The following is a 27,745-nucleotide window of genomic DNA, read 5'->3' on the forward strand; positions in this document are numbered from 1 at the left end:
CTATGCTACACTACACTAACACAAAATAAAGGGTAAAAAAACTACATATACACCCCCTTACACTGTCCCCCCCCCCCCCCCAATAAAAATTAAAAACGTCTTCTACGGCAGTCTTTCCAAAACGGAGCCTCCAGCTGTTGCAAAAGAACAACTCCCAGCATTTCTGGACAGCCACTGACTGTCCAGGCATGCTGGGAGTTTAGCAACAGCTGGAGGCACCCTGTTTGGGAATCACTGGCGTAGAATACCCCTATGTCCACCCCTATGCGATCAGTAATGTAGTCCTCAAATGCGCATGGCGCTCTCTCACTTCAGAGCCCTGTCGTATTTCAAGGAAACAGTTTAGGGTCACATATGGGGTATTTCCGTACTCGGGAGAAATTGCACTACAAATTTTGGGGGTCCTTTTCTCCTTTTACCCCTTATGAAAAGGAAAAGTTGGGGTCTACACCAGCCTGTTAGTGTAAAAAAAAAATGTTTTACACTAACATGCTGGTGTTGTCCTTTACTTTTTATTTTCACAAGAGGTAAAAGGAAAAAAAGACCCCCAAAATGTGTAACGCAGTGTACAGAAATACCCCATATGTGGGTGTAAAATACTCTGCGGGCACACAACAAGGCTCAGGAGTGAGCGTGCACTATGTACATTTGAGGCCTAAATTGGTGATTTGCACAGGGGTGGCTAATTTTACAGCGGTTCTGACATAAACGCAAAAAAATAAATACTGACATATGACCCCATTTTGGAAACTACACCCCTTACGGAATGTAACAAGGGGTATATGGAGCCTTAACACCCCACAGGTGTTTGACAAATTTTCATTAAAGTTGGATGGGAAAATTAAACAAATAATTTTTTTTCACTAAAATGCTAGTGTTACCCTAAATTTTTCATTTTCACAAGGGAAAATAGGAAAAATGCCCCCCAAAATGTGTAACCCCATTTTGTCGGAGTAAGAAGATACCCCATATGTGGATGTAAAGTGCTCTGCTGGCGCACTACAATGCTCAGAAGAGAAGGAGCGCCATTGGGATTTTGAAGAGAAAATGTGTCCGGAATTGAAGGCCACGTGTGTTTACAAAGCCCCCATAGTGCCAGAACAATGGACCCCCCAACATGTGACCCCATTTTGAAAACTACACCCCTCACATAATGTAATAAGGGGTACAGTGAGCATTTACACCCAACAGGTGTCAGACAGATTTTTGGAACAGTGGTCCGTGAAAATGAAAAATTAAATTTTTCATTTGCTCAGCCCACTGTTCCAAAGATCTGTCAAATGCCAGTGGGGTGTAAATTCTCACTGCACCACTTATTAAATTCTGTGAGGGGTGTAGTTTCCAAAATGGGGTCACATGTGGGGGGTCCACAGTTCTGGCACCACGGGGGGCTTTGTAAACGCACATGGCCCCTGACTTCCATTCCAAACAAGTTCACTCTTCAAAAGCTCAATGGCGCGCCTCCTCTTCTGAGCATTATAGTTCGACCGCAAAGCACTTGATGTCCACACATGGGGTATTTCCATACTCAGAAGAAATGGGGTTAGAAATTTTGGGGGTAATTTTCTCCTATTACCCCTTGTAAAAATGTAAAATTTGGGGAAAAACCAGCATTTTAGTGAAATTCTTTTTTCTCATTTACACATCCGACTTTAACAAAAAGTCGTGAAATACCTGTGAGGTGTTAAGGCTCACTGTACCCCTTGTTACATTCCTTGAGGGGTGTAGTTTCCAAAATAGTATGCCATGTGGGTATTTTTGCTGTTCTGGCACCATAGGGGCTTCCTAAATGCGACATGCCCCCCCAAAACCATTTCAGCAAAATTTGCTTTCCAAAAGCCAAATGTGACTCCTTCTCTTCTGAGCATTGTAGTTCGTCCGCAGAGCATTTTACGTCCTAACATGGGATATTTCCATACTCAGAAGAGATGGGGTTACAAATTTTGGGGGGCATTTTCTCCCATTACCCTTTATAAAAATGGTAAATTTGGGGGGGGGGAAATGCATTTTAGTTCAAAAAATGTTTTTTTTCATTTACACATCCGACTTTAACGAAATGTCTTCAAACACCTGTGCGGTATTAAGGCTCACTGTACCCCTTGTTACATGCCTTGAGCGGTGTAGTTTCCAAAATGGGGCTTCCTAAATGTGACATGACCCCAAAAACCATTTCTGAAAAACTCACTCTCCAAAATCCCACTGTCGCTCCTTCCCTTCTGAGCCCTTTACTGTGCCCGCCGAACACTTGACATACACATATGAGGTATTTCCTAACTCGAGAGAATTTGGGTTTCAAATTTTGAGAGGATTTGTCTCCTTTTACCCCTTGGAAAAATTCAAAAACTGGGTCTACAAGAACATGCGAATGTAAAAAATGAAGATTTAGAATTTTCTCCTTCACTTTGCTGCTATTCCTGTGAAACACCTAAAGGGTTAACACACTTACTGAATGTCATTTTGAATACTTTTAGGGGTGCAGTTTTATAATGGGGTCATTTATGGGGTATTTCTAATATGAAGACCCTTCAAATCCACTTCAAACCTGAACTGGTCCATGAAAAATTCTGATTTTGAAAATTTTGTGAAAAATTGGAAAATTGCTGCTGAACTTTGAAGCCCTCTGGTGTCTTCCAAAAGTAAAAACATGTCAACTTTATGATGCAAACATAAAGTAGACATATTGTCTTTGTGAATCAATATATAATTTATTTGCAATGTCTATTTTCCTTACAAGCAGAGAGCTTCAAAGTTAGAAAATTGCTAAATTTTCATCAAGTTTTGGAATTTTTCACCAAGAAATGATGCAAGTATTGACAAAATGTTACCACTAACATAAAGTAGAATATGTCACGAAAAAACAATCTCTGAATCAGAATGAAAGGTAAAAGCATTCCAGAGTTATTAATGCTTAAAGTGAAAGTGGTCAGATGTGCAAAAAACGCTCTGGTCCTACAGTGAAAAGTGGCCTGGTCCTTAAGGGGTTAAAAAAAAAACTCCACCGGAGAACCCCTTTAACAGCACAAGCTGCAGTGTAAGGCTATGTTCACATGGCTGAATTTCTATGATGCTCATAACACAAAATTGTGCCAAAATTCATAGCCCCGTTGAGTTCAATGGGATTCCGCTGCAGAATTCGGCAAAATTTAAAAAAATGTTCAATGTTTTCGCAGAATCAGGAAAGCAGAATTTTCGCTGCAGGATTTCCTCAGCGGAAATTCTGGCTTGTGAATGGGACAGCGGAATCCCCATTCAATACAATGTGCAGTAAATTTTGCAGAATCCGTGCAGAATTCCACTGGAAAATTGTGCAGGGAAATTCCACCGTGTGAACATGAGATTGGGGGGAGGTAATAACACCCCAGCCCCTGATGAGATGGAAGGCTATTATATTATTCATATTATTGATGCAGCTTACCCCTCTATATCTGGCAGCTCTTCATCTCGGATGCCAGCAATTAACTATTTATAGGAGTACTCTGGGGTATGAAAACTTATCTCCAATCCTAAGGATTGCTGGGGGTCCGACCACTGTGACCCCCCCCCCCCGTGATCTTCCCTATGGGGCCCTTGCAGTCCACAGGAAGGATTGGACCCCTCGCGATCTGAAACCTATCCCCTATCCTTAGAATAGGGGATAAGTTTTCATATCCCGGAGTACTCCTGCTGCTCAGCGTTTGGAACAAACTGGAGCCGGCTCCGGGAGCTCGTGACGTCACAGCCCCGCCCCTCATGATGTCACGCCCCGCCCCCTCAATGCAAGTCTATGGGAGGGGGCATGACGGGGTTGTCACGCCCCCTACCATAGACTTGCATTGAGGTGGTGGGGCGTGACGTCATGAGGGGCGGGGCTATGACGTCACAACCTCCCGCTGTGTGTGGAATTTTTGGTCACATCACATCCCACATGGAATAAAAAGTGATCAAAAAGTCACGTCTACCCCAAAATGGTAACAAACAAAAATACATTTTCAGATCCCTTTTAAATTTTAAAACTTGTTTGTCATTTTTGTAAAGTATTAAAATATAAAACTATACATTGGGATTGTACCGGCCTTAGATACATATCACTTTGACTGCACAGTTTAATGGCATAAAAACTAAAAACCCCACCCCAAATTTGCAAAACTGTATTTTTTTTTCTATTTCACCTCACAAAGAATACATTTTTTTGTTTTGCAGTTTATTTTATGGTAAAATGAAGGATGTCTTTACAAGGTATAAGGGCTCATTCACACTTCTGAATTTCCGCCAGGAAAATTTCACCGCAGAATTTCGTTTGCAGCAGATTACAATGGGATTCCCCTGCACCATTCACACTGCAGGATTTCCGCTGACAAAACAATAAACATGTTCATTCTTTTGGCAGAATCCGGCAGAACTACATTGCTGTCTATGCATAGGGCGCACATCCACTCAGTCCTACAATTTTGATGGCGCCCACTCCAGACACAATATGTTCAGGCAAAGATTCTGCAGTGTGGATGGGCCCTATTTGGCCCCGCAAAAGCAAGTCCCCATATGGCCCTGTAAACGGAAATATAAATGACTTATGGCTCTTAATAGACAAGAAGAAAAAAACGCAAAAATGAAAATTTCATGAATCGCTAAGGGGTTAAAGGGGTACTCCGGTGCTTAGACATCTTATCCCCTATCCAAAGGATAGGGGATAAGATGCCTGACCGCGGGAGTCCCGCCACTGGGGACCCCCGGGATCATGCACGCGGCACCCCGTTTGTAATCAGTCCCCGGAGCGTGTTCGCTCCGGTACTGATTACCGGCGACTACAGGGCGGTGTGTGATGTCAGGCCCCCGCCCCCGTGTGATGTCATGTTCCCCCCTCAATGCAAGCCTACGGGAGGGGGCGTGACAGCTATCACGCCCCCTCCCGTAGGCTTGCATTGAGGGGCGGAGCGTGACGTCACATGGGGGCGGGGGCGTGACGTCACACGGCGCCCGCCCTGTAGTCGGCGGTAATCAGTCCCAGAGTGAACGCGCTCCGGGGACTAATTACAAAAGGGGTGCCGCGTGCATGATCCCGGGGGTTCCCAGTGGCGGGACTCCCACGATCAAGCATCTTATCCCCTATCCTTTGGATAGGGGATAAGATGTCTAAGCACCGGAGTACCCCTTTAAGCAAGTACTAGGCCTTAGATATGATCTTGTCACCTTTTCAGAAGATGAAATGAGGTCACTCAAGAATCTGTTGACTTCTTGTATCTGCACCAAAAGTGTGGAGCCAAGGAGCGGAGGTGGTGGGGCTTGGTTCTGAGGAGAAGAAGCAACATGGTGTCAAGTTGATGCCGTATCGGTAGAAGAGCCAATATATGGTGGTCAACTAACTTACTGCATGTAGAAAACAAATAAAAACATAGAAAAATACACTTGCATAGAAACACATTTAAAGACATAGACCTGAGACTGAGCTGGGGACCTCCGAGGCGTCAGGAACCAGAACAGTGTTCATGGTAACAAAAGGTGACCCCCGCTCAGGGACACCACAATAGCAGAAGAAGAATGTAAAAGAATGTAATGAGAAGCATAGGACAAAAAACATCTATGTACCAAGGTGCCCTGCCGGTCCCTCTGCTGCTCGGACTCCTGTAGACGGTCCCTGTACCACTCTCGGGCCCTCTCCACCAGTTGGACACCATCTAGAAGAGCGTCTCGTTCCTGCTCCAATTCTTTCATGCGACGCAGCTGTAGGGGAAAAACAAAACAGAATTTCACAGCTTATTGTGACATTGCAGAACAGGGAGTGGAGGGGCGGCCCGGGAATGATCTGCTGAGAGGGAACAAGGCGGAATGGATGTGAAGTTCATGAAAAGTAGTCACAACTCTATGTATCATCACCCTAAAGATCAGGTCAGGAGGACTAAAAACCATAGATATGATAGACAAATCAATATATAGATATGAGATAGATATGTGGTGAACCACCGGTGTATGGAGGGACCACGGGTGTAGCAGAGTGAGTGGTGGGATCAGATGGTATTAACCCCGGGGGGGAGATGGTATTAACCCCTATGCGTGCATGATGCCAGTGTGGTTTTAGGGTTCTGGAACACCACACGCCCGGTTCCTCCGCTATCCCAGTTGCTAGTAGTGAAATGAGAGTCCACAACCAGTTGAGGGTAAACGGAGGCCTTACTGAGTAGAAGACAGGTGGAATTATCTTCACAGCTGAGGCCAGATTTCCCAGAGAGGTGGTCAGGACCCAGAAGGACCGCACAGCTTGCTGGACCAATATACTTGTAATTAACTTGACTTGAGATTGGACTTGACTTGACTATATGCAGGACTTGACTACTTGTAGTGACAGCAGACATAGACTTGAGACTTACTGGAATGACTGTAGCTTTTGGGGTCTTCCAGATGCTGATCACTTGCACTGAGATGTCTGTACTTGCTGGTTCTCAGTAAAAGAAGAGAGTGAATTGTAATGGCCGCCCCTTTATATAGTGCGGGGCTGGACTAAAGCCCATTGGTCAAGCTGTGGGTCATAGGTTAAGCTGGTGCTCTCTGGGGGAACATGTGACAACAAATCATTTGACTGTATAACATAACATGTGACAGACTCACACAGGTCCTTGAGACAACCTCTTCCAGGTCCTTTACACTACCTATACATAGGGATCCTGTCTAGGCATTAAAATAATATACACACCTTTATGAAACCAACAGGGGGAGACCTTGCAGGGGAGCCCAACCTGACAGGGCCTAAGGGTAGTACATGACCATGTCCTGTACTGGGAAATCACAGATATGAGATAGATAATAGATGGATAGATATGAGATAGATTGATATGAGAGAGATAGATATGAGAGAGATAGAGAGATAGATAGATATGTATGTAGAAGGTAGGCAGCACAACCACGTACTCTGCAAGTCTTGGGGTGCAGGCAAGGATAGCAGTCCCAATCGCAGACAGCTCAGATAATCCAAGATGCAGAAAATATAGCAGCACACCCAGTAGTAAAGTGCAAAAATCGGGATTTATTGACCCATATCAGATGCGACGTTTCGACGGCATCCCGCCATCTTTTTCAAGCATGCTTGAAAAAGATGGCGGGATGCCGTCGAAACGTCGCATCTGATATGGGTCAATAAATCCCGATTTTTGCACTTTACTACTGGGTGTGCTGCTATATTTTCTGCATCTTTGAGATAGATAGATAGATATCTAGGAAGGATGCCGCAGCACACAGAGGATTCAAGTGCAAAAACAGTGATTTATTCCATGGTAATACAGGTAAGCAACGTTTCTGCTGCCAATGCAGCCTTTATCAAGCTTTATCGCTTGATAAAGGCTGCATTGGCAGCAGAAACGTTGCTAACCTGTATTAGCATGGAATAAATCACTGTTTTTGCACTTGAATCCTCCGTGTGCTGCGGCATCCTTCCTAGATGTCTAACTTGCCTTGACCAGGGCTCTATTCGCTGCTTGCACCGCTATCATATTACTGTGGGACGTGCTGCTCTACCTTTTCTTGTGCTGTAGATAGATAGATAGATATGAGATAGATATGAGATAGATAGATATGAGATAGATAGATATATATGAGATAACTAGGAGATAGATAGATAGATATGAGATAGATATGAGATAGATATGAGATAGATAGATAGATAGATATGAGATAGATAGATAGATATGAGATAAATAGATAGATAGATAGGAGATAGATAGGAAATAGATAGGAGATAGATATGAGATAGATAGATAGATAGATAAAAGTAGAGAGGATCATCTGCATCTGCCTGAAGATGGTGGTGTGAGACTACCAAAACATTGCACTTTATGTATTTATATTGCTGAAGATGGAAAAAAACACAAGTTTTTGTACTGAAGAATTTTGTGTGCTGCGGTCCTCTCTACTTTTATTGAAGTGTGGGGTTTCTAACCAAGTCTCCTATGACTGCGTGCACCTTTATACTAGTGAATATGGACTAGCAGATGTGCTGCTTTTCTGGAATTCTAGATAGATATGAGATAGATAGATAGATAGATATGAGATAGATAGGTAGATAGATAAGAGATAGATAGATAAATAGATATGAGATACATATGTTCTGCAGTGTAATGTATTATAAAATGTTTTGTATCTTTAAGAGTTATACCATGTGATATGTCATGTGATTGTTACCCAGGAGGTATCAGTGACCAGGTGACCCCGGGGGTGACCTATGGGCTCCCTGCTAGTCTCCCCATATAATCCCTGGGTGGAGCTTCTCTCTCTCTTCTGCTGAGGTCCAGTGTAGTCTTGTCTAGTGTGTGTGTCCAGAGTGTTGGAGACCTCAAAGTCCAGTTCTGCAGCCGCCATCAAGTCAAGTAAGATAAAGTCACAGCTTTATGAGTCAAGTCAGTCCCTGTTATCTGTCAAGTCAGCGTGGTCTGCATCCAATTGTCCAGTCCTACTACAAGTCCCAGCAAGCCCTTAAGGTCTCTGTGTCACTGGTCCCCTCCTCGGTCCCTGGCTGAACTGTATAGACTTTACCATCTGTCTACCCTCAGTAAAGCTATCGCTGTCCGTAACTTGGCGTCAGTCTTTATTGCCCCCCGTGCCTAGCCCAGGATCCAGCGTATACCTTCGGGTGGTATCGAGGATAAACTACACCTTGGCGTCACGAATACAAGGGGTTATTTCTATCTGCCCCTAGGGTAACAACATCTGCCCTTATCACACCCCGCTACCACAATAGATAGATATGAGATAGATAGATATGAGATAGATAGATAGATATGAGATAGAAAGATATGAGATAGATAGATAGATAGAGAGATATGAGATAGATAGATATGAGATAGATAGATAGATAGATATGAAATAGATAGATATGAAATAGATAGATAGATAGATAGAGAGATATGAGATAGATAGATATGAGATAGATAGATAGATATGAAATAGATAGATATGAGATAGATAGATATGAGAGATAGATAGATAAATATGAGATAGATAGATATGAAATAGATAAATATGAGATAGAGAGATATGAGATAGATAGATATGAGATAGATAGATATGAGATAGATAGATATGAGATAGATAGATAGATATGAGATAGATAGATATGAGATAGATAGATATGAGAGATAGATAGATAGATAGATATGAGATAGATGTCAGATATATAGAAATAATAAATTGTAGATATGAGACTCTGGAGAAACGTCGCTGTTCACATTATAATGGAATAAAATCTTCTACAGTTTTTTCACCTATACTGGAGTACTGCATTCAACCTGATTTTTTTTTTTATAGACATGAGATAGATAGATAGATAGATAGATAGATAGATATGAGATAGATAGATAGATAGATAGATATGAGATAGATAGATATGAGATGGATAGATATGAGATAGATAGATAGATAGATATGAGATAGATAGATAGATATGAGATGGATAGATATGAGATAGATAGATATGAGATAGATAGATAGATAGATAGATATGAGATAGATAGATATGAGATAGATAGATAGATAGATAGATATGAGATAGATAGATATGACATGGATGGATAGATAGATATGAGATAGATAGATAAATAGATATGAGATAGATAGATAGATAGATAGATAGATAGATAGATATGAGATAGATAGATAGATAGATATGAGATGGATAGATATGAGATAGATAGATAGATAGATATGAGATAGATAGATAGATATGAGATGGATAGATATGAGATAGATAGATAGATATGAGATAGATAGATATGAGATAGATAGATATGACATGGATGGATAGATAGATATGAGATAGATAGATAAATAGATATGAGATAGATAGATAGATAGATAGATAGATAGATAGATATGAGATAGATAGATAGATATGAGATGGATAGATATGAGATAGATAGATAGATAGATAGATATGAGATAGATCGATAGATATGAGATAGATAGATAGATATGAGATAGATCGATAGATATGAGATAGATCGATAGATATGAGATAGATAGATATGAGATAGATAGATAGATAGATAGATAGATATGAGATAGATAGATAGATATGAGATGGATAGATATGAGATAGATAGATAGATATGAGATAGATAGATAGATATGAGATAGATAGATATGGCATGGATGGATAAATAGATAGATATGAGATAGATAGATAGATAGATAGATAGATAGATAGATAGATAGATAGATAGATATGAGATAGATAGATATGGCATGGATGGATAAATAGATAGATATGAGATAGATATGAGATGGATAGATATGAGATAGATAGATAGATATGAGATGGATAGATATGAGATAGATAGATAGATAGATAGATATGACATGGATGGATAGATAGATAGATAGATATGAGATAAATATGAGATAGATAGATATGAGATAGATATGAGATGGGTGGATAGATAGATAGATATGAGAGATATAGATAGATAGTAAAGTAAAGTAAGTAAAGTCTCACCACTGTGAGGAATGTCGGACCCCAGTGAGGAGTCGGTGTGGCCCCTCTGGTTATTTTGCTTCCTATATAAACACTATAATCAATATGACAGCCGTGTCCTGGTAATGAATTGTTTCCATCTCTCCTGCCTCCCCTCCCTAGTAAATGAATAGGATTCGCCATGATAAGTATTGGTTGGGGCCCCTGAGGTGTCGTCGCTGTACAGTGTGTGGGTGGCAGCGCGGGCACTAATATTAGGAAATACTCCATAATAACAATTACCAGAGTAAGCTACTATGGAGGAACCTGTCACCTATAGATGAGGAATTGTTATTACTGCCATTTCCCCATAGATACCGGGGGAGATTTATCAAAACCTGTGTAGAGGACGAGTGGTGCAGTTGCCCATAGCAACCAATCAGATCGCTTCTTTCATTTTTTACAGAACTCTTTAAAAATGAAAGATCTGATTGGTTGCTATGGGCAACTGCACCACTCGTCCTCTACACAGGTTTTGATAAATATATCTATCTCATATCTATCTAATATCTATATCATATCTATCTATCTATCTCATATCTATCTATCTATCTCATATCTATCTATCTATCTATCTATCTCATATCTATCTATCTCATATCTATCTCATATCTATCTATCTATCTCATATCTATCTATCTATCTATCTCATATCTATCTATCTCATATCTATCTATCTATCTATCTATCTATCTATCTATCTCATATCTATCTATCTCATATCTATCTCATATCTATCTATATATCTATCTATCTCATATCTAGAGAAGCAGGTGGAGCAGCACTCTCGAATTGAACTAGGTGCAGTGGGTGCAGGCTGTGGATGGGCCCTGGTCCTCGAGCCCCAATTAGATACAGCAACCAAGTAGACGCAGCAGCACTCCAGCGTAGTGAAGAATAGTGACTTTTATTTATCACCAAAATGCAATAGCGACGTTTCAACCACCTCACGTGGCCGTCGCTATTGCATTTTGGTGATAAATAAAAGTCACTATTCTTCACTACGCTGGAGTGCTGCTGCGTCTACTTGGTTGCTATCTCATATCTATCTATCTATCTCATATCTATCTCATATCTATCTATCTCATATCTATCTATCTATCTATCTATCTCATATCTATCTATCTATCTATCTCATATCTATCTATATATCTATCTCATATCTATCTATCTATCTATCTCATATCTATCTATATATCTATCTATCTCATATCTATCTGTCTCATATCTATCTATATATCTATCTATCTCATATCTATCTCTCATATCTATGTATCTCATTTCTACCTATCTAATATATATCTCATATCTATCTATCTATCTCATATCTATTTATCTATCTCATATCTATCTATCTCTCATATCTATCTATCTATGTATCTAATATCTATCATTCTATCTAATATCTATCTATCTATCTCATATCTATCTATCTATCTCATATCTATCTTCTATCTCATTTCTATCTATCTCATATCTATCTCATTTCTATCTATCTCATATCAATCTATATATCTCATATCTCTCTCATTTCTATCTATCTATCTCATATCTATCTATCGATCTCATATCTATCTCATACCTATCTATATTTCTCTCTCATATCTATCTATCTCTCTATCTATCTCATATATATCTATCTATCTCTCTATCTATCTCATATCTATCTATCTATTTCCTATCAATCTATGTATCTCATATCTATCTATCTAATATCTATCTCATATCTATCTCCCTATCTCCTATCTATCTATCTATCTATCTATCTATCTCATATCTATCTATCTATCTATCTATCTATCCATCTATCTCATATCTATCTATCCATCGATCTCATATCTATCTATCTATCTATCTATTTATGTATCTCATATCTATCTATCTCATATCTATCTATCTCATATCTATCTTATATCTATCTATCTATCTCATATCTATCTATCTATCTATGTATCTCATATCTATCTATCTATCCATCTATCTCATATCTATCTATCTCATATCTATCTATCTATCTCATATCTATCTCATATCTATCTATCTCATATCTATCTATCTCATATCTATCTATCTATCTATCTATCTCATATCTATCTATCTATCTATCTCATATCTATCTATCTATCTATCTATCTATGTATCTCATATCTATCTATCCATCTATCTCATATCTATCTATCTCATATCTTTCTATCTATTTATTGAGGTCACTACCGTCACCAACGGACATGACTGTGCAGCTGCTTAAGGGTCTCATGGAGTCGGTCCCATCCCTCCATACCAGTGTTTCCCATGCAGGGTGTCTCCAGCTGTTTCAAAACTACAACTCCCAGCATGCCCGGACAGCTGAAAGCTGTCCGGGCATGCTGGGAGTTGTAGTTTTGCAACAGCTGGAGGCACCCTGGATGGGAAACACTAGCCCAGTCTAAGGGCCAGCCATTCTAAAATGGTCTCCCCCTGTGGTTTTTCCGCTGTTGCAAAACTACAACTTCTAAGGTTGTACAGACATTCTGGGAGTTGTAGTTTTTTCACCAGTTGGGGATCTACAGCTTGGAGTTTACTACTTGCACTAACACTTGAAAAGTGCAAAAACATTCTAAACAAATTCAGTAACAGGTATAGGGCTGGGTTGTTCTCTGAGATGGTATCACACATCACTGGCTTAGATACATTGGCTGAGCAAAACCATAACGCTAAAAACAGGTTATGTAGGTTGAATCAGGATTTAATTATCAGTTGCTGTCACAGTTTATGGCAGATAGGGCGGCGCTGTTTTCATATGAATTGAATCAGAGAGTAAATTCTTTACTTTAGGGTTCGGTCCATATTGTATAATGTCATGTTTCTGCATTTTATGGCTCATATATGAGAGGTGACACATGACCTGGGCGTGATGATGATGATGATGATGATGATGAAACCCGGTGCAGCCTCATATAGTCCATAAACTACAGTCTCCTCTGATGTGCAGTGATGCTTATATATACATGTCACTTATATGCTAGTAAATGGGAATGGTAAAAGAAATATGTGACAGCTTATAGGGTGTCAGGGCGAGGGAGGGGCGGCTAGGGTGACAGCACTGTGCAAGGAAACAAGAGAGAAACACAAGGGTACCTGCAGAGTAATGGAGGACAACGTCACAGACTACATCCAGCACAACACCCACTGCCACATACTGGGTATTATAACCCCCAACGGATTAAGAGATTTACAGCGTGGGCCACGGGGGAAAGGACAGACAGGGAGGAGAGGAGGAATGGATACAGGAGGAGAGAGATATGGGATGGATAGATACAAAAGAGATAGATAAATATGAGATGGAAAGATGTGACATAGATAGATAAATAGATATGAGATAGATATATAGATAGATAGATAGATAGATATGAGATAGATAGATATAGATAGATAGATATGAGATAGATAGATAGATATGAGATAGATAGATAGATAGATAGATATGAGATAGATAGATAGATATGAGATAGATAGATAGATAGATATGAGATAGATAGATAGATATGAGATAGATATGAGAGATAGATAAATAGATATGAGATAGATAGATAGATAAATAGATATGAGATAGATAAATAGATATGAGATAGATAGATGTGAGATAGATAGATAGATAGATAGATATGAGATAGATAGATAGATAGATAGATAGATAGATAGATATGAGATAGATATGAGAGATAGATAAATAGATATGAGATAGATAAATAGATATGAGATAGATAGATAGATAAATAGATATGAGATAGATAAATACAAAAGAGGTAGATAAATAAATAAATAGATAGACAGATATGAGATTAATAAATAAATAAGAGATAGATAGATAGATAGATAGATAGATATGAGATAGATAGATAGATAGAGAGGAGATAGATAGATATGAGATAGATAGATATGAGAGAGATAGATATGAGATAGATAGATACAGTGGGGATCAAAAGTTTGGGCACCCCAGGTAAAAATTTGTATTAATGAGCATAAAGAAGCCAAGGAAAGATGGAAAAATCTCCAAAATGCATCAAATTACAGATTAGACATTCTTATAATATGTCACCAAAAGTTACATTTTATTTCCATCATTTACACTTTCAAAATAACAGAAAACCAAAAAATGGCATCTGCAAAAGTTTGGGCACCCTGCAGAATTTATAGCATGCACTGCCCCCTTTGGCATGTATCACAGCTTGTAAACGCTTTTTGTAGCCAGCCAAAAGTCTTTCAATTCTTGTTTGAGGTATCTTTGCCCATTCTTCCTTACAAAAGTCTTCCAGTTCTTTGAGATTTCTGGGCTGTCTGTCACGCACTGCTCTTTTAAGGTCTATCCATAGATTTTCAATTATGTTGAGGTCAGGAGATTGTGAAGGCCATGGCAAAACCTTCAGTTTACGCCTCTTTATGTAATCCCCTGTGGATTTCGAGGTGTGTTTAGGATCATTATCCATTTGTAGAAGCCATCCTCTCTTTAACTTCAGCTTTTTCACAGATGGCATCAAGTTAGCATCCAAAATTTGCTGAAATTTTATTAAATCCATTTTTCCACTCATGAGATGTTCCCTGTGCCACTGGCTGCAATACAACCCCAAAGCATGATTGATCCACCCCCATGCTTAACAGTTGGACAGAGGTTCTTTTCATTAAATTCTGTTCCCCTTCTTCTCCAAACGTACCTTTTCTCATTCAGGCCAAAAAGTTCAATTTTAACCTTATCGGTCCACAGAACTTGTTTCCAAAATGCATCAGGCTTGTCTATATGTTCATTTGCAAAGTTCAAACACTGATTTTGGTGGTGAGGACGTAGAAGAGGTTTTCTTCTGATGACTCTTCCATGAAGACCATAAAGTATCTCTTTATAGTGGAATAGTGTACCACAACTCCAGTGTCTGCCAGATCTTTCTGGAGGGATTGTGCAGTCAAACGTGGGTTTTGAATTGTTTTTCTCACAATCCTGCGAGCTGTTCTGGCTGATATTTTTCTTGGTCTTCCAGATCTTGCTTTAACTTCCACTGTTCCTGATGACTGCTATTTCTTAATTACATTCCGAACAGAGGATATTGACATCTGAAAACGTTTTGCTATCTTCTTATAGCCTTCTCCAGCTTTGTGAGCATCAACTATTTTCAGTTTCAGATTTCTAGACAACTGCTTAGAAGAACCCATGGTGCTGATTGTTGGGGCAAGGTCAGATGAGTCTGGGAATTTAAAACCTTTGAGATTGACATCACCTGGTCTTCCGAGATGATGATTGAGAACAATCCATGACACTGGCAGGTCTCAGCTTTGCAAAGGGGACAGTGCATGCTATAAATTCTGCAGGGTGCCCAAACTTTTGCAGACACCATTTTTTTGTTTTCTGTTATTTTGAAAGTGTAAATGATGGAAAGAAAATCTAACTTTGGTTGACATATTATAAGAATGTCTAATCTGTAATGTGATGCCTTTTGGAGATTTTTCCATCTTTCCTTGGCTTCTTTATGCACATTAATAACATTTTTCCCCTGGGGTGCCCAAACTTTTGATCCCCACTGTAGATAGATAGATGATAGATATGAGATAGATAGATAGATATGAGATAGATAGATGGATAGATAGATAGATATGATATAGATAGATATGAGATAGATAGATATGATATAGATAGATAGATATGATATAGATAGATAGATAGATATGAGATAGATAGATAGAAAAGAGGTTCCGCAGCACTCCTGTAGTAAAAAAAAAAAGTGTATTTTTATCAGCCATCTCTCTGATACGTTTCTCTGACCTCACATCAGCTTTCTCATGTATGATACTTAAAACGTTTTATCAGGAGTGCTGCAGAACCTCTTTTGTATTTAGCTAATTGTGCTGGACCATGACCTGGATAGATAGATAGATATGAGATAGATAGATAGATAGATAGATAGATAGATATGAGATAGATAGATGATAGATATGAGATAGATAGATATGAGATAGATAGATAGATATGAGATAGATAGATAGATAGATAGGTAGATAGATATGAGATAGATAGATATGAGATAGATAATAGATAGATATGAGATAGATAATAGATAGATAGATAGATATGAGATAGATAGATGATAGATAGATATGAGATAGATAGATAGATATGAGATAGATAGATAGATATTAGATAGATATGAGATACATAGATAGATAGATAGATAGATAGATATGAGATAGATAATAGATAGATATGAGATAGATAGATAGATAGATAGATAGATATGAGATAGATATGAGATAGATAGATAGATATGAGATAGATAGATAGATAATAGATAGATATGAGATAGATAGATATGAGATAGATAGATAGATAGATATGAGATAGATAGACAATAGATAGATATGAGATAGATAGACAATAGATGAATAGATGATAAATAGTAGGTACAAAGATGAATCCAGTTTATAGATAAGTGACAGGTCAATAGATTAATTGTCAGTAGAAAGATCCTCTTAATAGACAGACAGATAGACACTTCACCCCCTGTATCCCCCTCTTCCCCCCATAGACCCCTGTATTCAGCTGATACTCACCCACAGGTAGAAGGTCAGGGCCTCTCGGCTGCTGTGCAGGGGGAGGATGAGGATGGTGTAGGCAGCGTGTACAGCCATGCACCCTGTGTATACTCTCCTCTGTGTGTATATAGGTGTCAGTATATAGCCATGCACCCTGTGTATACTCTCCTCTGTGTATATATAGGTGTCAGTATATAGCCATGAACACTGTGTATATATACTCTCCCCTGTGTGTATATATATATATATATATATATATATATATATATAGATGTCAGTATATAGCCATGAACACTGTGTATATATAGGTGTCAGTATATAGCCATGCACACTGTGTATATAGTAGTCAGTATATAGCCATGCACACTGTGTATATAGTAGTCAGTATATAGCCATGGCTGCATACGTGTATGTCCCCAGAGCAGTGTGTGCAGCTGTATAGAGGGTGTGATCATGTCCTCCCTCAGGAGCTCTAGGCGTGTCGCTGTATCTACCTGTACGTCCCTCCCCGCTTCTCCTTCACCGTTTCTGCTGTGGTTGGGACGTCTCTCGCCTTTCCCTTCTTTTTGTGTCTTTCTTCTCTCATTTCCCCCCCTTTAGTTATTTGAAGCCTCCTAGAATTACCTGTGTGACTACACCTGCCCCGTCCCCACACAGCGCCCGCCTGGATCTTTGATGTCGTCTCCCTAAGTGACCCCCTTCCCCGCTCCCCGCCGTTTTTTCCTGGCTGGAGCCGCACAGACTTGTCCGCCTGTCACTTCCAAACAGCGTCCCCGTGTGAATAGAGAAGTTATGTGGGCTGACACTCCCTCGCCACCACGCTTTCCCACCCCTCCTTTATCTGTCTGGCCCTCTCCTGTCTCCCACCCTCCCTCCCCGGCCCGTTCATAGGCCTCCACCATCAGGGCCACCGAGAACATGGAAAGGACTGTGCGCCAAAATATTCAGGCCAAACATTCCCAAAATGATTTGTATCTAAGCCTTTCGTGTGTGATACTGCCTGTGGGAACCACACGGTACTACAATCCCCATCATCTGAGGAGTGACAGGGGAGACAGGTCTCTAAGCTATAGCTTCTCCTCAAGAAAAACATCTCTTCATGCACCCTAAAGAAAGACAATATAGGTCTTCATTCCTTCAAGCAGTGGTCTCCAAACAGGGTGCCTCCAGATGTTGCAAAACTACAACTCCCAGCATGCCCGGACAGCCGTTAGGTCTCTAAGCTATTTATTATAGAAGCGGAGATTTATCAAAACCTGTGCAGAGGAAAAGTTGCCCAGTTGCCCATAGCAACCAATCAGATCGCTTCTTTCATTTTGCAGAGGCCTTGTTTAAAATGAAAGAAGCGATCTGATTGGTTGCTATGGGCAACTCAGCAACTTTTCCTCTGGACAGGTTTTGATAAATCTCCTATATGTTCTTCTCAAGACAAACTTATCTTCACGCACCCTCATGCACCGTTCCTTCAAGCAGTGGTCTCCAAACTGCGGACCTCCAGATGTTGCAAAACTACAACTCCCAGCATGCCCGAACAGCCGTTAGGTCTCTAAGCTATTTGTTATAGAAGCTATATGTTCTTCTCAAGACAAACATATCTTCACACACCCTCATGCACCGTTCCTTCAAGCAGTGGTCTCCAAACTGCGGACCTCCAGATGTTGCAAAACTACAACTCCCAGCATGCCCGGACAGCCGTTAGGTCTCTAAGCTATTTGTTATAGAAGCTATATGTTCTTCTCAAGACAAACATATCTTCACACACCCTCATGCACCGTTCCTTCAAGCAGTGGTCTCTAAACTGTGGACCTCCAGATGTTGCAAAACTACAACTCCCAGCATGCCCGGACAGCCGTTGGCTGTCCGGGCATGCCGGGAGCTGTAGTTTTGCTAAATCTGGAGGTCTATAGTTTGGAGACCACCGGTCTATGCTGAACACTGGACAGAGAACTAGAGAAGTCCTCACATATTGTAATAATGTGGACCCCAAAATGGGGGAACGTCCATATTAACATTAACTACATATAAGTGTGGTCCGGGTGTGATGGAGGGCAGATGTTATCAACCTAGGGGCAGATGGCATTAGCCCCTTGTATTCGTGACGCCAGGGCGTGGTTAACCTCTGCACCACCCGAGGTATGACCGCTGGCTACTGGGCTAGGCACGGGGCAAATAATGAATCCGACGCCAAGTTACGGAACAACGGCAGCTTTACTGAGGCAGACAGATGGAATAGTCTTTACAGCTCAGTTAGGCCCAAGGAGGTGACCAGTAACTTCAGAGACTTTAGGGCTCGCTAGGACTTGTAGTGGATTTTGGACAATTTGCTGCAGGCCCACGCTGACTTGATACAGACTGATCTTGACTGACTTGACTAGGACTGACTAGACAGACTTCACCCCGTATGTAGCTTACCAGGTTTTGACATTCACCTGTGGGGTACTGAATTAGTAGAAGCGTGGCTGCGTGGTCGGCCTGGGGTCTCCTCCGGACACAAGACACTCTCTCCGGTCTTGGTTGCCCTAAACTGAAACTAGAACTCCCTAGGTAGCTCCTCCAAGGGCTTTTATGGGGCAGACTCTGGAGGGGTCCTATAGGTCACCCTATAAGTCACGTGATCACTGGTACCTTCCTTGGTTACAAGACTAGGTAACAACATTAAAGTTACATAACGTCATATATACATTACATTAGATGATATAGGCACTTATTAACCATTTAACATACTCAGCTTAAAGGAAAACTGTCATATGTTTTGTCCTGCACTATCCACGGGTATCTGTGGATAGTGCGGGAGACGCTGAACATTTTGAGTCATACCTTGCCCGGATCTGCTGCGCCGTTCGCCCGTTATAGCTGTTTTTTGGTATATTCAAATTAGCTGCTAACTGGCACAGGCGGGGTTACTGCTTTCAACTGGCACTGTGACGTAACCGCCGCCCAGCCCGCAGCACTGCCCGGCTAATGAATATTCATATGTTGTCTATCCGTCTTATCTCGAGTCCTGGACGATACTGCGCATGCGCGGGATTTCCTATTATACCCGGAAGCTGTCTTCAGCGTTGCCCGTGCCAGTTAGCAGCTAATTTGAATATACCGAAAACCAGCTATAACGGGCGAACGGCGCAGCGGACCAGGGCAAGGTAGGACTCAAAATGTTCAGCGTCTCCCGCGCCCGTGGATAGTGCGGGACAAAACATATGACAGTTTTCCTTTAAGGGGGAACTCAGGAGACACTGCAATAGAGTCCACCAGACAGGACAGCAAGGGTACAGGGGTGCCACTCCTGTACTGGGCCACCACATAAGGCACTGTTTACACTACGCCTGAGCCATCGGGAGAGCTTATCAAAGTGTTCCTGTAGACATATATATATAGGCATACAGTGGCATATGTCGCCCACTGGACCCAAATGTATATCTCCCAGTTCTCAGGATTGAAGGGGGAGAGGGGGTTCCAGTTTTTGGAATTAAAAGGGGGAGGTTCAATTGTCCAGTCCTACTACAAGTCCCAGCAAGCCCTTAAGGTCTCTGTGTCACTGGTCACCTCCTTGGACCCTGGCTGAACTGTATAGACTTTACCATCTGTCTACCCTCAGTAAAGCTATAGTTGTCCGTAACTTCGCCTCAGAGTCTTTATTGCCCCCCGCCCTTAGCCCAGGATCCAGGTATACCTTCGGGTGGTTATAGGCTAAACTACACCCTGGCGTCACGAATACAAGGGGTTAATGCCATCTGCCCCTAGGGTAGCAACATCTGCCCTCATCACACCCCGCTACCACAATAGAGAGTTCTATATGAGATAGATGTCTGATGTATAAAAATAATAAATTATAGATATGAGACTCTGGAGAAACGTCGCTGTTCACATTATAATGGAATAAAATCTTGCAATCGGAGGGAAGGGAAGGGTCCCAGTTCTCGGGATCGGAGGAGGGGTATTAGTTTTTAGGATCAGAGGGGGAGTCCCAGATGTCAGATCGAAGGGGGGAGGGTTCCAGTTCTCAGGACTGAAGGCGGGGAAGGCCCCAGTTCTCATGATCTGAGGGGGGGGGGGGGAAGGCCCCAGTTCTCATGATCGGAGGGGGGGAGGGTCCCAGTTCTCATGATCGGAGGGGGGGAAGGCCCAAGTTCTCATGATCGGAGGGGGGAAGGCCCAAGTTCTCATGATCGGAGGGGGGGAAGGCCCAAGTTCTCATGATCGGAGGGGGGGAAGGCCCCAGTTCTCATGATCGGAGGGGGGGAAGGCCCAAGTTCTCATGATCGGAGGGGGGGGAACGCCCCAGTTCTCATGATCGGAGGGGGGGAAGGCCCAAGTTCTCATGATCGGAGGGGGGAAGGCCCAAGTTCTCATGATCGGAGGGGGGGTAAGGCCCAATTTCTCATGATCGGAGGGGGGGAAGGCCCCAGTTCTCATGATCGGAGGGGGGGAGGGTCCCAGTTCTCATGATCGGAGGGGGGGGGGGGAGGCCCAAGTTCTCATGATCGGAGGGGGGAAAGGCCCCAGTTCTCATGATCAGAGGGGGCGAGGGTCCCAGTTCTGGGGATCAGAGGAGGGGAAGGTCCCACTTCTTGGTATTGGAGGGGGGGAGGGTCCTAGTTTTCTGGGTTGGAGGGGAGGGGGGTTCCTGTTCTCAAGATCATGGGGGCTCCCAGCAGTTAAACCCCCACCAATTAGATAGTTATATCACCTATTCTGAAGAAAGGGGATGACTTTGTTAGTTGGTACAACCTCACAAAATAAAGAAGGATACCAGAATGATAGAGGCCAAAATAGGACACTCTTCACTGTCTGGGTAATTGGTGTCTATAGATGCAATTGTCGTTTGCCCTGGGTGCTACAATGCATACGCCAAATGTAAGGAATAAGATGTGAACAGAAACTTAAAGGGGTACTCCGGTGGAAAACTTTTTTTTTTTAAGTCAACTGGTGCCAGAAAGTTAAACAGATTTGTAAATGACTTCTATTAACCCCTTAAGGACCAGGCCATTTTACACCTTAAGGACCAGAGCGTTTTTTGCACATCTGACCACTGTCACTTTAAACATTAATAACTCTGGAATGCTTTTAGTTATCATTCTGATTCTGAGATAGTTTTTTCGTGACATATTCTACTTTAACTTACTGGTAAAATTTTATGGTAACTTGCATCCTTTCTTGGTGAAAAATCCCAAAATTTGATGAAAAAAATGAAAATTTTGCATTTTTCTAACTTTGAAGCTCTCTGCTTGTAAGGAAAATGGATATTCAAAATAAAACATTTTTGGGTTCACATATACAATATGTCTACTTTATGTTTGCATCATAAAATTTATGAGTTTTTACTTTTGGAAGACACCAGAGGGCTTCAAAGTTCAGCAGCAATTTGGAAATTTTTCACAAAATTTTCAAACTCGCTATTTTTCATGGACCAGTTCAGGTTTGAAATGGATTTGAAGGGTCTTCGTATTAGAAATACCCCATAAATGACCCCATTATAAAAACTACACCCCCCAAAGTATTCAAAATGACATTCAATAAGTGTATTAACCCTTTAGGTGTTTCACAGGAATAGCAGAAAAGTGAAGGAGAAAATTCACAATCTTCATTTTTTACACTCGCATGTTCTTGTAGACCCAATTTTTGAATTTTTGCAAGGGGTAAAAAGGAGAAAAATTTTTACTTGTATTTGAAACCCAATTTCTCTCGAGTAAGCACATACCTCATATGTCTATGTAAAGTGTTCGGCGGGCGCAGTAGAGGGCTCAGAAGGGAAGGAGTGTCAAATGGTTTTTGGGGGGCATGTCACCTTTAGGAAGCCCCTATGGTGCCAGGACAGCAAAAAAAAAACACATGGCATACCATTTTGGAAACTAGACCCCTCAGGGAACGTAACAAGGGGTAAAGTGAACCTTAATACCCCACAGGTGATTCACGACTTTTGCATATGTAAAAAAAAAAAAAAATGTTTTACCTAAAATGCTTGGTTTCCCAAAAATGTTACATTTTTAAAAAGGATAATAGCAGAAAATACCCCCCAAAATTTGAAGCCCAATTTCTCCTGATTCAGAAAACACCCCATATGGGGGTGAAAAGTGCTCTGCTGGCGCACTACAGGTCTCAGAAGAGAAGGAGTCACATTTGGCTTTTTGAAAGCAAATTTTGCTCTGGGGGCATGCCGCATTTAGGAAGCCCCTATGGTGCCAGAACCGCAAAAAAAAACACATGGCATACCATTTTGGAAACCAGACCCCTCGGGGAACGTAAAAAGAGGTTAAGTGAACCTTAATACCCTACAGGTGTTTCACAACTTTTGCATATGTTAAAAAAAATAATAATTTTTACCTAAAATGCTTGGTTTCCCAAAATTTTAACATTTTTAAAAAGGGTAATAGCAGAAAATACCCCCCAAAATTTGAAGCCCAATTTCTCCCGATTTAGAAAACACCTCATATGGGGGTGAGAAGTGCTCTGCTGGCGCACTACAGGTCTCAGAAGAGAAGGAGTCACATTTGGCTTTTTGAAAGCAAATTTTGCTCTGGGGGCATGCCGCATTTAGGAAGCCCCTATGGTGCCAGGACAGCAAAAAAAAAAACACATGGCATACTATTTTGGAAACTAGACCCCTCGGGGAACGTAAAAAGGGGTAATGTGAACCTTAATACCCCACAGGTGATTCACAACTTTTGCATATGTAAAAAAAAAAAAAATTTTTTACCTAAAATGTTGGTTTCCCAAAAATTTAAGATTTTTAAAAAGGGTAATAGCAGAAAATACCCCCCATAATTTGTAACACAATTTCTCCCGAGTACGGTGATACCCCATATGTGACCCTAAACTGTTGCCTTGAAATACGACAGGGCTCCAAAGTGAGAGCGCCATGCGCATTCGAGGCCTAAATTAGGGACTTGCATAGGGGTGGACATAGGGGTATTCTACGCCAGTGATTCCCAAATAGGGTGCCTGCAGCTGTTATAAAAGTCCCAGCATGCCTGGACAGTCAGTGGCTGTCTGGTAATACTGGGAGTAGTTGTTTTGCAACAGCTGGAGGCTCCGTTTTGGAAACAGTGGCGTACCAGACGTTTTTCATTTTTATTGGGGAGGGGAGGGGGGCTGTGTAGGGGAATGTGCATATGTAGTGTTTTTTACTTTTTATTTTATTTTGTGTTAGTGTAGTGTAGTGTTTTTAGGGTACAGTCGCACGGGCGGGGGTTCACAGTAGTTTCTCTCTGGCAGTTTGAGCAGCGGCAGAAAATTTGCCGCAGCTCAAACTTGCAGCCGGATACTTACTGTAATCTTCCGCCCATGTGAGTGTACCCTGTACGTTCACATTGGGGGGGGGGGGGACATCCAGCTGTTGCAAAACTACAACTCCCAGCATGTTGGGTCTATAAGTGCATGCTGGGAGTTGTAGTTTTGCAACAGCTGGAGGCTCCGTTTTGGAAACGGTGGCGTACCAGATGTTTTTCATTTTTATTGGGGAGGGGGGCTGTGTAGGGGTATGTGTATATGTAGTGTTTTTTTACTTTTTATTTTATTTTGTGTTAGTGTAGTGTTTTTAGGGTACAGTCACACGGGCGGGGGGTTCACAGTAGTTTCTCGCTGGCAGTTTGAGCTGCAGCAGAAAATTTGCTGCAGCTCAAACTTGCAGCCGGATACTTACTGTAATCCTCCGCCCATGTGAGTGTACCCTGTACATTCACATTGGGGGGGACATCCAGCTGTTGCAAAACTACAACTCCCAGCATGTACGGTCTATCAGTGCATGCTGGGAGTTGTAGTTTTGCAACAGCTGGAGGCACACTGGTTGTGAAACACCGAGTTTGGCAACAAACTCAGTGTTTTGCAACCAGTGTCCCTTCAGCTGTTGCAAAAGCTACAACCCCCAGCATGTACGGACAGCGGAAGGGCATGCTGGGTGTTGTAGTTATGCAACAGCGGGAGGCATACTACTTTGGCTGGGGATTGTAGTTATGCAACAGCTGGAGACAAACTGGTTTGCTACTTAACTCAGTGTGCCTTCAGCTGTTGCAAAACTACAACTCTCAGCAGTCACCGACAGCCAACGGGCATGCTGGGAGTTGTAGTTATGCAACCAGCAGATGCACCACTACAACTCCCAGCATGCACTTTAGCTGTTTGTGCAAGCTGGGAGTTGTAGTTACACAACAGCTGAAGGTACACTTTTCCATAGAAAGAATGTGCCTCCAGCTGTTGCAAAACCATAAGTGCATGCTGGGAGGTGTGGTGGTCTGCCTCCTGCTGTTGCATAACTACAGCTCCCAGCATGCCCTTTTTGCATGCTGGGAGCTGTTGCTAAGCAACAGCAGGAGGCTGTCACTCACCTCCTGCTGCTGCTTGATCGCCGCACAGGTCAGTCCCGCCGCCGCCGCCGTCGTCGCTCCTGGGGCCCCGATCCCAACATTAACGCCGGGGATCGGGGTCCCCAGCAATAGGGGTGCACGTCCCGCACCCGTTCACGTCCTCCGGAAGAGGGGCGGAGCGGGTGCGGGAGTGACACCCGCAGCAGGCGCCCTGTTTGGTCGGCCGGGAATCCGGCCGACGAATCAGGGCGATCGTGAGGTGGCACCAGTGCCACCTCACCCCTGCAGGCTCTGGCTGTTCGGGGCCGTCTATCAGCCAGTAATTCCGGGTCACCGGGTGACGGGAGACCCGATTGACCCGGAATCGCCGCAGCTCGCTGGACTGAATTGTCCAGCGATCTGCGGCCATCGCCGACATGGGGGGGCATAATGACCCCCCTGGGCGATATGCCGCGATGCCTGCTGAAGGATTTCAGCAGGCATCGGGCACCGGCTCCCCTCCGGCTAGCGGTGGGGGGCCGGGAATGGACAGGACGTACTCCTACGTCCTCGGTCCTTAAGGACTCGGAAACGGGGGCGTAGGAGTACGTCCATTGTCCTTAAGGGGTTAAAAAATCTTAATCCTTCCAGTACTTATTAGCTGCTGAATACTACAGAGGAAATTATTTTCATTTTGGAACACAGAGCTCTCTGCTGACATCACGAGCACAGTGCTCTCTGCTGACATCTCTGTCCATTTTAGGAAGCGTCCAAAGCATCATATGTTTTCTATGGGGATTTTCTCCTACTCTGGACCGTTCCTAAAATGGACAGAGATGTCAGCAGAGAGCACTGTGCTCGTGATGTCAGCAGAGAGCTCTGTGTTCCAAAACAAAAATAATTTCCTCTGTAGTATTCAGCAGCTAATAAGTACTGGAAGGATTAAGATTTTATAATAGAAGTAATTTACAAATCTGTTTTTCTGGCACCAGTTGACTTAAAAAAGAAAAAAAAAAAGTTTTACCCCTTTAAGTCTCTGTTCACATCTTGTTCCTTACATTTGGGGTATGCACCGTAGCACCCAGGGCAAATGACACTTGCATCTATAGACACCAATTACCCAGACAGTGAAGAGTGTCCTATTTTGGCCTCTATCAGGCTGGTACAAATCTGTTTAACTTTCTGGCACCAGTTGATTTAAAAAAAAAAAAAAAAAAGTTTTCCACCGGAGTACCCCTTTAAAGGGGCATCAGACAGAATGATATGGGGTCAATGGCAAATGAGAGAGTTGGTCTTATCCTCTTGGGTGGACTCTCTCTACCATAGAGGAACTAGATCAGTGGTCTCCAAACTGTATCCCTCCAGATGTTTCAAAACTACAACGAACAGCATGCCCGGACAGCCAACGGCTGTCCGGGCATGCTGTTCGTTGTAGTTTTGAAACATCTGAAGGTCCACATTTTGGAGACCACATAACTAGATTGTCTACTTCTGGTTGAAGAACCCATCATCATAATGGGCGGCCATATTTGCTCTTTGCCAATAACACACAATACGCACATAAATTGACAGTACCGTGTTGTAATCGATCCCACTGGTCAGCGTGTGGCGCCGTATCCGCTGCTCCTGGCGTGTCAGGCGTACGGTAGAGGTGACGTCATTGTTGATGCTCTGGGATCGGGTGACAGACTTGGATCCTGGGAGACAGACAGAACGGCATTACTGGTGGGTCATGGCCCCCCGTGTCACCGGGGACGTTCTTTTAAGAAGGACGAGTATTATAAGAGGCTTGATATTCCTCTCCCAGTAATTAATGTTGTGATCTCTCCATCTGTTCCCATCTTATGGATCCACATCTGCTCGCATGAAAGAAAAAGTTCACACAGGGCCGGGGGGGGGGGGGGGGGGAGCAGACGGATTGGGATGTCTGGGGCCGCGGTGCAACTGAGCGCGGTCACTTCATCACCGTATCTGGCAACATACATGATAGACGGGACCTATATACTGAACATATGGAAAGTCTATGACTAGTGGTCTGGAGGGACTTTCAGCCTGATAACAATATATCAATGAGACGTAGAAACAAGAGCGTGTTAGAAAGTCAAATTATACAGTCACTTATGGATAGAAAGAAGTAAAATCTCTAGTGGTTGTCTGTGTGGAGGGCACAGAGGGTCTACTCCCTACTTTGGACGCTTCTCCATGAGCCAAAGTGGAAAACCACTAACCATGAGTTGTACTGGAGGACAAGGCCATGGATTACATGCAATACTACATTTTACCTATAGAGGCCGCTAGATTCTGGAGAAGGGGATTTAGATTATTGATCAAGGGATTTATTCTGACTGCCAGGTCTGGAGTCACAAAGGATTGGGTTTTTTTTTTAGAAAGAAAGAAAAGAACAGAAAGAATGAAAGACATGAGACATATAGCTAAATAT

The 27,745-nt window shown here is 42.3% G+C and overlaps 1 protein-coding gene across 3 annotated transcripts in view; it reads right to left on the reverse strand.

Annotated features, from left to right (window-relative positions):
* The window catches only part of SAPCD1 (suppressor APC domain containing 1), a 53,221-nt gene that overhangs the window by 18,333 nt on the left and 7,143 nt on the right, over window positions 1-27,745 (reverse strand). The window contains exons 1-4 of one of the 3 annotated variants that reach the window (XM_056539904.1): window positions 17,045-17,342; window positions 7,337-7,493; window positions 5,563-5,697; window positions 5,167-5,265 (exon numbers count right to left, since the gene is read on the reverse strand). In XM_056539904.1, coding sequence (XP_056395879.1) covers window positions 5,167-5,265; window positions 5,563-5,697; window positions 7,337-7,396 — 294 coding nt within the window. In that variant the 5' untranslated portion in view covers window positions 7,397-7,493; window positions 17,045-17,342. Of the gene's footprint in view, window positions 1-5,166; window positions 5,266-5,562; window positions 5,698-7,336; window positions 7,494-17,044; window positions 17,343-26,880; window positions 27,003-27,745 lie in introns of those variants that run through there. The other 2 variants (XM_056539901.1, XM_056539903.1) reach the window with 2 other exon arrangements.

Source organism: Hyla sarda, chromosome 9, assembly GCF_029499605.1.
Source record: "Hyla sarda isolate aHylSar1 chromosome 9, aHylSar1.hap1, whole genome shotgun sequence".
In the NCBI taxonomy this organism is placed as follows: Eukaryota; Metazoa; Chordata; class Amphibia; order Anura; family Hylidae; genus Hyla; species Hyla sarda.